General features: G+C 43.5%; 1 protein-coding gene across 3 annotated transcripts in view; it reads right to left on the bottom strand.

Moving 5' to 3' along the window:
* Positions 1-15,706, bottom strand: part of megf10 (multiple EGF-like-domains 10) — a 293,005-nt gene that overhangs the window by 190,462 nt on the left and 86,837 nt on the right. For all 3 annotated transcript variants that reach the window (XM_070887065.1, XM_070887086.1, XM_070887076.1), the window contains exons 2-4: positions 7,452-7,585; positions 5,139-5,240; positions 4,469-4,569 (exon numbers count right to left, since the gene is read on the bottom strand). In XM_070887065.1, coding sequence (XP_070743166.1) covers positions 4,469-4,569; positions 5,139-5,240; positions 7,452-7,567 — 319 coding nt within the window. In that variant the 5' untranslated portion in view covers positions 7,568-7,585. The remainder of the gene's footprint in view (positions 1-4,468; positions 4,570-5,138; positions 5,241-7,451; positions 7,586-15,706) is intronic.

Genomic DNA, 15,706 nt, shown 5'->3' with positions numbered 1-15,706 from the left:
ACAATCCACTGTCCCTTTGTGGGTGACTGAGAGCATGGCGCTGCCAAGGACTGGGACGATTTCTTTGGTATAGGTCCTTAGTTTGGTGTCAACCCTTGTGAGATTTGGTCTGTTGCTTTTGTGCGGCCACAGCTGTTCAAATTGTTGAGCACTCATGAGAGATTGACTCGCTCCCATGTCCAGTTCCATGTTGACGGGTATCCCGTTGAGCAGGACCCTCATCATTATTGGAGGCATCTTGTTGTAGGAGCAATGGCCATTGATCGTGTTGACCCGCTGTACATCGGTGTCCCGGGTAGTGTCCGCACCGTCTTCTGGTCTGCTTTCCGACCCTTCCAATTCATACACCAGCCGAGCTGCCATTTTTCTGCACATGCGGGCCAGATGCCCTGTATTGTCGCAGTTTCTGCAAACGGCATGCTGAAATCGACACCCCCTTGATGAGTGCCTTCCCCCACATCTCCAGCACAGACCGCTTCCATTGTTTCCAAAGAATGAGCTGCGTCTGGCTGATCTCTCTTGAGCTTCTCTCAGTTTGTAGTTGATTGCTCGCATTGTGGGTTGATGAGGTGTGAACGGCCGTTCATGTGGTCCTTGATGGCTTCTGACACCACTGCCTGCTGTTGAGGGCCTGCTCTCCTGCCTTTGTCTGTGTGTGGGGGTAGCAGCTTGTTTCACGCTGTGAACCCCTTGTTCCGATGTTTCGTTAGTTGTCGTACCCGCAGTGTAGATCAACCTCGTTTCTTCTTCTCCTGCCAAGAATGTCTGTGCAACCAGTGCTGCTGCCTCTAGGGTCAAGTTCTTGGTTTCTATGAGCTTTCGGAATATGCCTGCATGGCCTAGTCCTTCAATAAAAAAGTCACTCAGTACTTCTCTCCTTAGTTCATCGGAGAACTCACATAAGCTAGCCAACCTCCGAAGTTCCGCCACGAAGTCGGGTATGCTCTGGCCCACACAGCATCTGTAGTTGTAGAACCTGTGTCTGGCCATGTGTAGGCTGCTCGCTAGCTTCAGGTGGTCTCTTACCAGTGTGCTCAACTCTTCAAACGACTTGCTTGCTGGTTTCTCGGGTGCTAGCAGGTCCTTCATTAAAGTGCATGTTTTCGAGCCACAGCTGGTCAAGAGATGGGCTCTTCTCTTGTCTGCCTTGTCGTCGCCTAACCAGTCTTTGGTTACAAAGCTTTGCTGAAGCCTTTCTATAAAGTCCTCCCAATTATCTCCAGTATTGTATTTTTCATCTGAGCCGTTGTTCGCCATTCTTTGGATTCTGTAATCCCATAACTCGTCGCCTCTGTAAAGTCCTGTCCCTGCAGTACAGATTCATACGAGGCACATACTGAAGTCAAGGTCACTCAGGACCTGCACCTTTATTACACAGCTCTCGAATGCCACACTTGCCTGAGACCTGTCCTTATATACCTGTCTGGGACAGGTATCCAGTGTCTCCTGCAAGTGCACCCCTGGTGGTAAGGTAAGCTTGTGGTTACAAGTCATCTCTGGTTACAGTCATGTATAGCATGGTGAGATACAGTTATGTACAGTAGTGTGAGATACATGACAGGATATAAAGTGAAAGATAAAGTTAAGGAGAGACGCTGACCCTTACCTACGATCCTACTCCCGGCGCCAGTCCATGTGTAAGCCACGAGCAGAGCCTGATTGGTCGAAGCGACAACCTCCAATTAGTCTCACTCCCCTGCCCTGACCCCCGACCCCCGAAGCCCGGTATATTTTTCCCCTTCAAATATTTATCCAATTCCTAATCTGCCTGTTCTCATGAAAACCGCCCCAATTTGTTCAAATATTTTTCATATTTGTATTTCCGCATACCAGGCAGCATCCTAGTGAATCTGCACTGTAACCTCTGTCGCTTCAATATCTTTCCTCTTGTGTGGAGACCAAAACTGCACACAGTTCTCCAGCTATGGTCTTACTAAGTCTTTATATAGATTCACCATTACATCTCAACGTTTATATTCTATACTGCTTGCAATAACATCCAATATTCCAATCGCTTTTAGAAAAGAGCTGTAGAAATATGAATTGATTAGGGATACTCACTGCTTGTTCAACTGGTCAGTAACACTTCACTTTCTAATTAATCAGCTGTCAAGTCTGACAGAAAATAATCAGCGTGTATATTGATTTAGTTTTGATTAAACAGGGAACCTTGCCTTTGTGGTGGCACAGAATTGTATCCATGTTAAAGCAACACTGTTGCTGGAAGCAGAAAAACAGTCATGGAAGGGATACTCATCAATTTGAGCAATTAATGTGACGGAGGAAAGAGGCATTAGTTTTATTAGAAATTTTTTTTTTTAATTCCCTTTTTTTTAAAAAACTGCAAAAGGATATTTTTAGAACTAAAAACAAAAAGACTTACATTTATATAGCGCCTTTCATGACCACGGGATGACTCAAAGCGCTTTACAGCTTTTTGAAGTGCAGTTACTGTTGTAATGTCGAAACGCAACAACCAATTTGCACCCAGCAAGATCCCCCAAACAGCAATGTGCCAGATAATTATTGCTTAATGATGTTGGTTGAGGGATAAATAATGGCCATGACATCAGGGGGATCCATCTTTAATGTCTTATCCAAAAGATGGCACTTCCGACAGTGCAGCGCTCCCTCAATGCTGCACTGGGAGTGTCAACCTGGATCATGTGCTCAAGTCTTTGGAGTGGAACCCACAACTTTCTGATGCACAGGCGAGAGTGCTACCAGTGATTTAATTATGCAATACCACTTTACTAGCATGCGTGTTTTATCTTGTTTGAAATTATCTGCTTTTTTTCCCATTGTAACAAAAAAGTTATTGCGTTACTTACATAATTCAGTTCGGTTCTACATCACTCTACCTCACTTATCAAATGAACTGGTTAGTCCACCATAGCTAACTTCCTTCACTTTTTATCATTACTTAGATCTAAACTTTCAATAGATACCACTTCCCTCATGATGATAGGAATCTCATCGCAAAAGAAAGCCAATTTATGAATAGTATTTTGTGTCACTTTGCTAGTTAAAGTCAGTTATCGTCAGTTTACTGATGCTGCTCAAAGGCACCAAGGACGTATATTGAATCTTTTTATTACTTGTGAATCAATTCTCTACAGACAAAACAAAGTCTCTTTTGTATTGAACAGTCCGTAGCAAGCCATTTATGCTGTAATAAAAATATAATTCGTATAATTAGGCTGTGCCAGAGAAAAATGTGCCACATATTAATGCAAAATTATTTACTCTTCTTTCATTCTGCGGCAGATGAAAAGCTTGCATTTATATAGCGCCTGATGTTGTGTATGTATAATATAAGTATACTCCCGCTACACTCAGTTACATAAGACTAATGGATGTACCTTCACACTGTATACACTATGCCTATACCAACAGAGGGTGCAACTGGTGGAGACCTAGGGGTCACCTGTACACGACAGGTAACCAGGTATAAAAGGGAGCTCACCTTACTGTACCCTCACTCAGGAGCTGCAATAAATGGACTAAGGTCACAACAGTTCAAGTACAAAACCTTGCCTCGTGGAGTCATTACTAGAGTGCTTACAGACACAATAACTTTCACGACCTCAGGATGTCCCAAAGCAGTTTACAGCCAATGAAGTACTTTTTGAATTGTAGTCACTGTTGTAATGTAGGAAATTCGGCAACCAATTTGCACACAGCGATGTGATAATGACCAGGTAATTTGTTTTAATGATGTTGGTTGAGGGATAAATGATGGCCAGGACACCAGGGAGAACTCCCCTGCTCTTCTTTGAAACAGTGCCTGTGGGATAATTAACATCTGCCTGCGAGGGCTGATGGGGCCTCAGTTTAACATCTCATCAGAAAGACAGCACCTCCAACAATGCAGCACTCCCTCTCTGCTACAATGGAGTGTCAGCCTGGATTTTGTTTTCAAGTCTCTGGAGTAGGACTTGAACTCCACAAAACTTCAGACTGAGGTGAGTGCTTCCCACAGAGCCAAGGCGTTTAGCTGAACTATTTCAGTAGATAATTACAGCAGAGCCTTTGTAAGATCAAATAGTTTACCACGGGAAACATTGATATTAATGGGGTCAAATATAATTACAAACGCATCTAAACCAATGGTTCCCCTCAGAAATTGATCACTCAATAATAAAAGAAACGCGGGGAATGTGCTCTGTGTTATTGAAGAATTATAAAGCTGTCGGCACACACATCTTCTGGCTCTAGTAAAAGATAGCTTTTCAGTTTGCTGTTAACATGGATATGCATATGATGCCATCAAAATAAATCTGAAGTAGACATTATTGTATTGTATTGTATTGGGGCCCTACAATCGGAGTTATGTATCGAAAGCAGTGTGCAGGAACAGAGCAGTAAATGGGGACTACCATTTTCAGGCTGCTACAGCCCCCATTCCTGGCCAACAGAGGCCCTGAAAAAACACCCCAAACTGTTTCCAAATAAAAGCAATACTTACGAACACAGATCTCGGAGCTTTCATAAAATCCTGGACAGCACTGAGAGCGACGGCGGTACATTGTTTTCTCGCCACGTCTATAGGCAGTACGATAACTTATTCTGAAAGACAAGTGCCATGAATACTGCCTTATATTACAATAGGTCATGAGCTAAAACATGATGCAGAAAAAAATGAACTTTAAGTGACACGAAAATATGAATGGTTATTGGTGAAGCCAAGGTTCGAATGTCTTAACAGGGCAATACATCCAACTACGAATAATACCAACAGTCAAATACTCCAGGTGAAATCTTCCCCTATACATTTGCAGGCACTTTAGGGTTAATATGATTACATAGTTTGCCTCAGTGCCTATCTGTGCACAAAGTCACAGTTATCTGTATTCTTCAGAATTCTTTGTGTGAGATGGGGTGGGGGAGAAAATCTTCACAGGTGCAAGAAGCAATTGGCAATAGGGATAAAACTGCTTGTCGTGACAAATCATCACAACATTTGATTAAGTTCAATTGGGACATAGTATCTGTGAATTAAGCTGATTTTTTAGTTGCTTATGTGCCATTACAGAATTAAAGATGCCAATATCAAGTCAAATCTTAGGCAAGATACTTAATTTTTGTCATTACTTTTACATGAAGTGATCATCTCGAGGTGTTGAATAATGTCTTACCTGTGCCTTGTGCATTTGAACCAGTTCAGAATATCAGTGCAGCTGGTATAGTATATCTGATCGTAAGGGTGAGCATAGGATTCTTGCACAGTTACCGAGTAGCTTGGAAAGAAAACAGTGTGTTACTTGTAATATAATGGTGAATTCGCATTTCTTGACACAATCTTGTTGAAGTCCAAACACGTCAAATGCTACACATTTTCTTTACATGTTTTTGCAATATATATTTGAACAAAAATTTCTGGTGATTCAGTATACATTATAGTTCAGGAGTAGATCTACCATTTGGGATTTCTTATACTTTATTTTTGCACACAGATATGTTTTGTTTCCTATACACAACAATGAATACCTCTATCACCTGGAAGGACAAGGACACCAAGCACATGGGATCACCATCACCTCCATGTTTCCCTTCAAGGTGACACTCACATCTCATGAATGAATATTGTTAAAATGATGTGACCCTCTGAGCAGCTTTGAGCAATCATGTACAGATTGGACCTCTGTGGCCCAGCAACCTCGGGACCTGACCAGTGCCAAAACAGAGAATTTTATGAATCACGGGAGGTCAGCAGTATTGTCATAGCGAATGCTCCCTCAGGGAGGCTTGAAATTATTTCAGAGTAGGAACAAGGTGAACAATCCTTGCTGCACAGTCATAAATAAAGGTGTTGATAGAATAAATCCCCCCACCCACCAAAGTCGGCTCCAGTCATTCAGAATGTACTATGACAGCACTCAATCCCCCCCCAGACTCGAGATCAAGAAAGCACAGATGCCCCTCAGGAGTCGCAAAGAGCAGACTGACAAAAGATGCCCACAAAATGGCAATATAAGACACAGAAAGAAAGAAAGTAAGCTTGTGAGGATCCTGCAGACACAGAAAGGAAGTAAGCTTGTGAGGATCCTGCAATTCACCAACAGTGCAGAAATCGGGATGCCACCCACACAAAGCGACAGTTCCGCAAACTAATGCCAACCCATGGATGTTTCTGGACTAGAGAGTCCCGGACCAGTGAAGTTCAATCTGCATAAATGTTCTCAGATTCTTCTGGTTTTTGGGATGGTTAAAAAGTTGTGTGTGTCTATTATTAACTTTCTAAAATTTATTCTGGGGATATGAGCGTTGCTGGAAAGGCCAGCATTTATTACCCATCCCTAATTGCCCTCGAAAAGGTGGTGGTGGCCCGCCTTCTTGAACCATTGCAGTCCATGTGGTGAAGGTGCGCCCACAGTGCTGTTAGAGAGGAAGTTCCAGGATTTTGATCCAGCGGCCATGAAGGAACGGCAATATATTTCCAAGTCAGGATGGTGTGTGACTTGGAGGGAAACATGGAGGCAATAGTGTTCCCATATGCCTATTGCCCTTGCCCTTCTAGGTGGTAGAAGTTGGTTGGTTTGCTAAACTATTTAGGAATACGTAGAAGTAGATAATTGATCTTCACATAGTCTGATTCCTCAAACACCCTTAAATGAAGACCGAAAATGCTTGGATGGGAGTTAAAGAATGCGACAAATAGTGGAATCTGTGTGTGCAGTGCAGTAACCGTGAAACTATAGGCGAAGGCCCAAATATGAGGCCAATTACCAGCAGTTCATCTTCTTTGTCTAAAAATATATCACTAATTCATCTGGGTTACATAACTCGTATAATTCAAAGTTACCTTGCAACAAGCATTTTGCACTTATCCCAAAGCAACCATATCTTTGATGATGTGTGCAGGCTTTTAATCTGCACTGTATCACAGAAAGTATCCTTTCCCAAATCACACAGATTTTGGTCAATGTATCCCATGTGGGGGATACAGTACAATGTAGTGCTTTATTGGGAAAGTAATGTAGAAAGAAGTATGTCCACCATAAGTAGTAACTTTATTTATGGGTTGACAGTTACATAATCTGGCTGATAATGTTAGCACCATGAAAATTAACAAGTTCTTCCTACTATACTTAGCTGAGCTAAACAAACAGAATGTTGAAGGAAGTTGATGGGTCATACATCTAACGTTATGTGACAGGTTGGATATGCCTATCCAAGTACAATTTACAGGTGTAACCGATACTACATCCAAATGGATTTTGCCATATTGGTAGCTTGAAATTGACTTTTCAATACACTTTGGACTGGGATGTTATAATGCAATCAGCATTTTTAAAATAGAAATAGAAATATATATGTGCACATACATGCAAGAAACAATGATACATAATTGATACATTTCCTGAAGCTTTAAACTGAATAAACATGATCAGAAAATAAATGATTTGGTCTAATTGGAAGCATTTAATGGAGGCATGAAGTTGGCTTACCTCTCCCAGTGACTGCATACATTTGGATCCTCGAGATTTAATGATATCACATTGCGCCAAAGACAGCATGCAAAAGTGATAATGAGGAAAGCACGGCAATATGGACAAGGAATCATCTTCTCAGAAGCCAAGATCTGTTTTTTGAAGAAAATATTTCATCCATTTATTACTTAACAGAAACATCCCAAGAAGCTAAACATATCGAGCAACACAAATTACTGCGCAGTGAACACGGAATAGCCACAACTGATAATCCACTGTCCTTCCGAGACGCAATCATACCATAACTCCGGCAGCAAAGTGGAGTAGGGCCACTATTTAGATCAGGAACTAGATACATTGGATCCAGATTTTGCTGGAGTGGGGCATCTTGAGGCGAGCCCATTAGATAGGCTTTTGTCCGCACCCTTCAGCTCCAATTAATTTTGCTCCGTAACTTGCTGATAATGCCGTGACGAGGGCAATTGGGCATCTAGTGAATGACAGGACCAACAGTCCATCTCCTTAACCAATGAGATTTAAAGACTGAGAAAGAAACAGAGGACCGACGGAGAGGAAATCGGGTTAATTAGCATCAAATCATGTACAGGTCGAGAAATAATGAGAGGGAAAGATTGGATTAAGAAAGAGAAAAATGAGACAGAAAGGAAAAGTTAAAAAAAAGTTAAAATTTAAAATCTCTTTAGGAATAAGACACAGCACAGTTTAAATTATTCCCTTTCTGGGCCAGAGAGGTTGATTAGTATTGCATCAATGTCGATAAAAGGGTACTTTCTGCAGAAAGTTTAATGGACAATTATTGTGCAAATCTAGCAAGTTGTTATAAATAACGGAGAGGTTCAGGGTGATATTCCCTCTGTGCGAAGTAAACAGTGGAGCGGCGTAAATCAAGCAGCAAGTTCTGGAAATTCGCAGCTCATGGCGTATCTCTTCATCCGCTGAACTCATTGAATGATTTATTCATTAAAATGTCCAGCACATTGCATCCAAACTTTGTCTCAAGTATTTCCATCTAGCCTTGTGGGGCAGAGTGTCTGACTTCTCAAAAAGCAGGCTACTGATGCAGGAGGGGAGAGGAGGGCCGGGGGCGGAAACCCCTTATGTCGGGATTTCCTGGGTCCAGCACCCCTCAGAGGCCAGCTGGGAGCATCAGCAGCTGGCATGCTTGGTGAAACCCAGAGGCACACCAGAGCCTAGTCCCTGCCAAAGAGGACAGTTCATTCTTTGGCAATAAATGGTTAGATAACCTACTAACAAAATAGCCACCCCCTCCTCAGCATGGCGGCACCCTTGATGTGCTCCTAGTGGCAGGGAGTTGCTATTCCAATGACTCTCCCTGATCCCAGAAAATCTTGCAGGGTCAGTGGTTGGCGCATCCCGGAGTATGTCTCGCGATCACTGGCCAGCGGATTTTCAGCCCCACCCCTTTCCTTCTGTGAAATATCTTGGAAATATTTGAGACATTTTCCCTTACAAGATTAAACATCATTTACAGCACCTAAGAGGAAGATTTTTTGCGCTGTACTTTTCATTCTCCAATTTCCCCTCAGTATTCACTCTTACCTGCAAATACACTCGATGCACAAGAGTTGGGAATTATTAAAACAACCAATTGTCATAAACCATGAAAGCAACACTAGTGGTTTATCAAAGCATAAGATTGTGTTACAGTCTTTAAATCTCAGTGTGAAAAATCTATCTGTAAAAAAACACTTTTTTTCTCTCTACGTTCTTCAGAAACCCGACAGGGCTACTTCCTGGCTGAAATTATTATTTTGAAAGCTGTTCAGTGAAACCAGAGTACTAATTGATCAAAGGAATTGTCAATTTAGAGGCCCAATTAAAGACGTCTTCCCTGAAATTATAAATTAAAAATTACATAGCTAAAAAATGTTCTATTTCTATTTTTAGGTGAAGCTGCTTCTACTGGTAGTCAAATCTGCCATAATTTCTATCCGGTGTTATGAACACATAAAAGTTGTAACTTTTAGAACATAATCAATGCACACCAAAGCATCATCTCACTAAAATTAATTTTCACTGATACATATCTCTGAAACCTCCTCCAGCCCTGCAACCCTCCAAGATCTCTGTGCTCCTCCAATTCTGGCCTCTGGAGCATCCCCAATTTCCATCGCCCCATTATTGGCAGCTGTGCCTTCAGCTGCCCAGGCCCTAAACTCTGGAATTCTCTCGCTAAACCTCTCTACCTCTCTCTCCTCTTTTAAGATGCTCTTTGACCAAGCTTTTGGCCACCAATCCTAATATCGCCTCATGTGGCTTGGTGTGAAATTTTGTCTGATAACGCTCCTGTGAAGCATCTTGGAAGTTTTAGGATTACATAGGATATACAGCACAGAAACAGGTTATTCAGCCCAAAAAGTCCATGCCGACGTTTATGCTCCATTCGAGCCTCCTCCCGTCTTTCCTCATCTAACTCGATCAACATAACCCTCTATTCCCTTCTCCCTCATATGCTTATCTAGCATCCCCTTAAATGCATCTATACTATCCGTTTCAACCACTCACAGTGGTACCAAGTTCGACATTCAACCACTCTTTGAGTAATGAAGTTCTGAATTGCCGATTTTATTTTTTGGTTACTATATTAAAGGCGTTATAAATGCAGGTCATTGCTGTTGTATTGTTTGTTGTATAACATGGTATTCATTGCTTCATCTGCGCACCTTCCATTATCAGCACCATTTGCTAAAATTATGTATTGTGCTTCCTCTGGGCCAACGTGGCTTAAAATACCGGATCCAGAACTGATACTCCCAGAGCGAGACAGTTAAGGGGACAGTTATAAAAGTTATTGCGGATAGTAATGCAAGAACTGCCTTTGGAGGCCCACTTAGTTAAGAGTACCAGCCAAAATACCCTTCAAGGAGCCATCCCCCTCAAGATAAGGGCCTGAAATCTCACAAATATACATTTCTACACAAGTTCCATGTTCTGAGTATAGTGCATCTGCAATAAATGTTACAGCATTCAAGCCCTATGAAACAAAAGAAGGACTTGCATTTATATAGCACCTCTCACATCCTCAGGATGCCCCAAAGCACTTCACCAGATAATCTGTTTTTAATGATGTTAGTTGAGAAATAAATATTGGACAGGACACCGGAGAGAACACCCCTGCTCTTCTTCAACATAGTGTCACAAGATCTTTCACATCTACCCGAGAGGGCAGACGGGACCTTAGTTTAAAATCTCATCCAAAAGACGAAACCTCCGACAGTGCAGCACTCCCTCAGTACTGCACTGTGATAGTCAGCCTAGATTTTGTGCTCAAGTCTTTGGAGTGGGACTTGAACCATAACTTTCTGAAGCAGAGGCGGGAGTGCTACCCACAGAGCCATGGCTGATACCACACATATAGACTTCACGTAAAGAGATTAAAAAAACAGCAATCCCAGTAGCAGGATGATGAGTAGCAATAAATTACACTGTGCAGAAAGGCATTCATACAGCTGGCACTGCCATGACTGCACAGTAATATTAACGTGCCATTCATTGTCCATGAGCTCACTTGACAGGAGAGGTGCAGTCACTGTCACCTCCCATGAATAGGAGGAATAAGTCGTTCTCCATAGAACTAGGGGTCACAGTCTCAGAATAAGAGATTGGCTATTTAGTACTGAGAGGAGGAGAAATTTCTTCATTCAAAGGGTTGTGAATCTTTGGCATCCTCTACCCCGGAGGGGTGTGAATGCTCAGTCATTGAATATATTCGAGACAGAGTTAGATAGATTTCTGGACACAAAGGGAATCAAGGGATATGGAGATAGTGCGAGAAAGTGGAGTTGATCTTATTGAATGGCAGAGTAGGCTTGAAGGGCCAAATAAGAACATAAGAAATCGGAGCAGGAGTAGGCCATATGGCCCCTTAAGCCTGCTTCCTTCCAATCCTACATGGACCATGACAACTGGATCCTCCCCCTCCCACTCCAGGTTCTTCTCCAGCCACGAGAAGATATCCTTAACCCTGGCACCGGTCAGGCAATACAGCCTTTGAGACTCTGTCACGGCTGCAGAGAACAGTATCTATCACCTTGACTATACAGTCCCCTACCATTCCTTCCTTCTCCTCCCACTTGGATGGCCCCCTATACCATGGTGCCGTGGTCAGTTTTCCCAACCACCCTACAGTCCTTTTTCACATCCATACAGATAGCAAGTACCTCGTACCTGTTGGACAGGGTCAAGGGCTGAGGCTCCTCCATTGCTGCATTCTGGGTCCCCATACCTGCCTGACTCACAGTCACACCCTCCTGTCCCTGACCACTGACGAACTCTAAAGCACTGCTTAACCTAAAGAGTATCCAGGTAACTGCCCCCCTCCCTGATGCATCGCAATGTCTGCAGCTCGTACTCCAGCTCAACAACTCTGAGCCGAAGTTCCTCAAGTTGCAGAATTAACTACAGATGTGGTTGCTCAGGATCGCGATGCTCTCCACAAACTCCCACATGCTGCAGTTACGACACACCACCTGCCCTGCCATCTCTAACCTTGTTTTATTTAATTAATTAGTTAAAGGTTTTATTGAATCGATATTTTAGTTTCATTGTTTGATTATTTTATCTAACTTAAGTTATTAATTTGAGAGGTACTAGCAAGTTACAGTTTCTCGGCTATTAATTTCACCCCCTTCCCTAATTGAGAGAGCAAAAGAAAGCTGTAATATCTCCAACCAATCACTTACCTGCTCTCCTGTGATGTCACTCTTTGATTTTTTTTGTTGCTATTGTTTTTGAATCGGCGCCTCACTGCTGCTTTAATTCAGGTTTTTCTCGAACCGCTCTCTATCCTCTCCTCCTGTCACTGCTTTAATTCAGGCCCCTCTCGGACCGCTCTCTATCCTCTCCCCCTGTCACTGCTTTAATTCAGGCCCCTCTCGGGCCGCTCTCTATCCTCTCCCCCTGTCACTGCTTTAATTCAGGCTCCCTCTCGGGCCGCTCTCTATCCTCTCCCCCTGCCGCTGCTTTAATTCAGGCCCCTCTCGGGCCGCTCTCTATCCTCTCCCCCTGTCACTGCTTTAATTCAGGCTCCCTCTCGGGCCGCTCTCTATCCTCTCCCCCTGTCACTGCTTTAATTCAGGCCCCTCTCGGGCCGCTCTCTATCCTCTCCCCCTGCCGCTGCTTTAATTCAGGCCCCTCTCGGGCCGCACTCTATCCTCTCCCCCTGCCATTGCTTTAATTCAGGCCCCTCTCGGGCCGCTCTCTATCCTCTCCCCCGTCACTGCTTTAATTCTGGCTCCCTCTCGGGCTGCTCTCTATCCTATCACCCTGCCGCTGCTTTAATTCAGCTCCCCCTCTTGGGCCACTCTCTATCCTCTACCCACTGCTTTTGCCTACTCCTATTTCTTATACATGTTAGCAACATGGATTCAACAACAACAACTTGTATTTATATAGTGCCTTTAATGTAGTAAGACATCTCAAGGAGCATTATGAGACAAAAAATTTGACACCGAGCCACATAAGGAGAAATTAGGGCAGGTGGCCAAAAGCTTGGTCAAAGAGGTAGGTTTTAAAGAGCGTCTTAAAGGGCTGAAGGAGATTACAGATAGGGAGGGGCGAGCCATGGAGGGGTTTGAAAACAAGGATAAGAATTTTGAAATCGAGGCGCTGGTAACCGGGAGCCAATGGAGGTTCGCGAGCACAGGAGTGATGGGTGAGCAGGACTTGATGTGAGGTAGGACACGGGCAGCCGAATTGTGGATCATCTCTAGTTTATGTAGGATAGAATGTGGGAGGCCAGCTAGGAGTGTGTTGAAATAGTCAAGTCTAGAGATGACAAAGGCATGGATGAGGGTTTAAGCAGCGGATGAGCTGAGACAAGGGCGGTGATGGGCGATGTTACAGGAGGTGGAAATAAGTGGTCTTAGTTATGCTGCAGATATGTGGTCGAAAGCTCATTTCAGGGTCAAATATGACACTAAGGTTGTGAACAGTGTGGTTCAGCCTTAGACAGATGTTGGGGAGAGAGGTGGAGTCAGTAGTTAGGGAACAGAATTTGTGGCAGGGACCGAAAACAATGGCTTCAGTCTTCCCAATATTTAATTGGAGAAAATTTCTGCTCATCCAACTCAACTAATTCAGAAGACAGAGAGATATAGCAGGGTTTACTTGGTGAAGACAACAGCAGTATTGGTCAGGGGCTAACATCATTGGAGTCTTCAGAGAGACAAAGAGGTGCTAAGCAGAGGCCCAATCCCTCCAGACATGTCCACAGAGACAGACCCCATGATGATAGAAACAGAGAAAAATAGGTGCAGGAGTAGGCCATTTGTCCCTTCGAGCCTGCACCGCCATTCAATAAGATCATGGCTGAACATTCCTTCAGTACCCCTTTCCTGCTTTCTCTCCATACCCCTTGATCCCCTTAACCGTAAGAGCCATATCCAACTCCCTCTTGAATATATCCGGTGAACTGGCATCAACAACTCTCTGCGGCAGGGAATTCCACAAGTTAACAACTCTCTGAGTGAAGAAGTTTCTACTCATCTCAGTCCTAAATGACCTACCCCTTATCCTTAGACTATGTCCCCTGGTTCTGGACTTCCCCAACATCGGGAACATTCTTCCCGCATATAACCTGTCCAGTCCCGTCAGAATCTTATATGTTTCTATGAGATCCCCTCTCATCCTTCTAAACACCAGTGAATAAAGGCCCAGTTGATCCAGTCTCTCCTCATATGACAGCCCAGCCATCCCTGGAATCAGTCTGGTGAACCTTCACTGCACTCCCTCAATAGCAAGAACATCCTTCCTCAGATTAGGAGACCAAAACTGAACACAATATTCCAGGTGAGGCCTCACTAAGGCCCTATACAACTGCAGTAAGACCTCCCTGCTTCTATATTCAAATCCTCTAGTAATGAAGGCCAACATACCATTTGCCTTCTTTACCGCCTGCTGTACCTGCGTGCCCACTTTCAGTGACTGATGAACCATGACACCCAGGTCTCGTTGCACCTCCCCTTTTCCTAGTCTGCCGCCATTCAGATAATATTCTGCCTTTGTATTTTTGCCCCCAAAATGGATAACCTCACATTTATCCACATTATACTGCATCTGCCATGCATTTGCCCACTCACCTAACCTGTCCAAGTCACCTTGCAACCTCTTAGCGTCCTCCTCACAGCTCACACCGCCACCCAGTTTAGTGTCATCCGCAAACTTGGAGATATTACACTCTATTCCTTCATCCAAATCATTAATGTATATTGGGGTCCCAGCACTGAGCCCTACGGTACTCCACTAATCACTGCCTGCCATTCTGAAAAGGACCCGTTTATCCTGACTCTCTGCTTCCTGTCTGCCAACCAGTTCCCTATCCACGTCAGTATATTACCCCCAATACCATGTGCTTTGATTTTGCACAACAATCTCTTGTGCGGGACCTTGTCAAAAGCCTTCTGAAAGTCCAAATACACCACATCCACTGGTTCTCTCTTGTCCACTCTATTAGTTACATCCTCAAAAAATTCCAGAAGATTCGTCAAGCATGATTTCCCTTTCATAAATCCATGCTGACTTGATCCGATCCTGTCACCGCTTTCCAAATGCGCTGGTCTTTCGTCCTTCATTTTCAACATTTCCAACATTTTCCCCACTACTGATGTCAAGCTAACCGGTCTATAATTACCCATTTTCTCTCTCCCTCCTTTTTAAAAAACTACCCTCCAGTCCATGGGAACTGATCCAGAGGCGATAGACTGTTGGAAAATGATCACCAATGCATCCACTATTTCTAGGGCCACTTCCTTGAGCACTCTGGGACGCAGACTATCAGGCCCCGGGGATTTATCGGCCTTCAACCCCATCAATTTCTCGAACACAATTTTCTGCCTAATAAGGATATCCTTCAGTTCCTCCTTCTCACTAGTACCCTAGTACCTTCGGAAGGTTATTTGTGTCTTCCTTCGTGAAGACAGAACCGAAGTATTGGTTCAATTGGTCTGCCATTACTTTGTTCCCCATTATAATTTCACCTGAATCCGACTGCAAGGGACCTATGTTTGTCTTCACTAATCTTTTTCTCTTCACGTATTTATAGAAGCTTTTGCAGTCAGTTTTTATATTCCCTGCAAGCTTCCTCTCGTACTCTATTTTCCCCTTCTTAATTAAACCCTTCGTCCTCCTCTAATTCTAATATGTTTCTATGAGATCCCCTCTCATCCTTCTAAACACCAGTGAATAAAGGCCCAGTTGATCCAGTCTCTCCTCATATGACAGCCCAGCCATCC

The sequence above is a fragment of the Pristiophorus japonicus genome, chromosome 1 (genome assembly GCF_044704955.1).
Source record: "Pristiophorus japonicus isolate sPriJap1 chromosome 1, sPriJap1.hap1, whole genome shotgun sequence".
NCBI lineage: Eukaryota > Metazoa > Chordata > Chondrichthyes > Pristiophoridae > Pristiophorus > Pristiophorus japonicus.
This window is presented reverse-complemented; position numbering and strand designations above follow the sequence as displayed.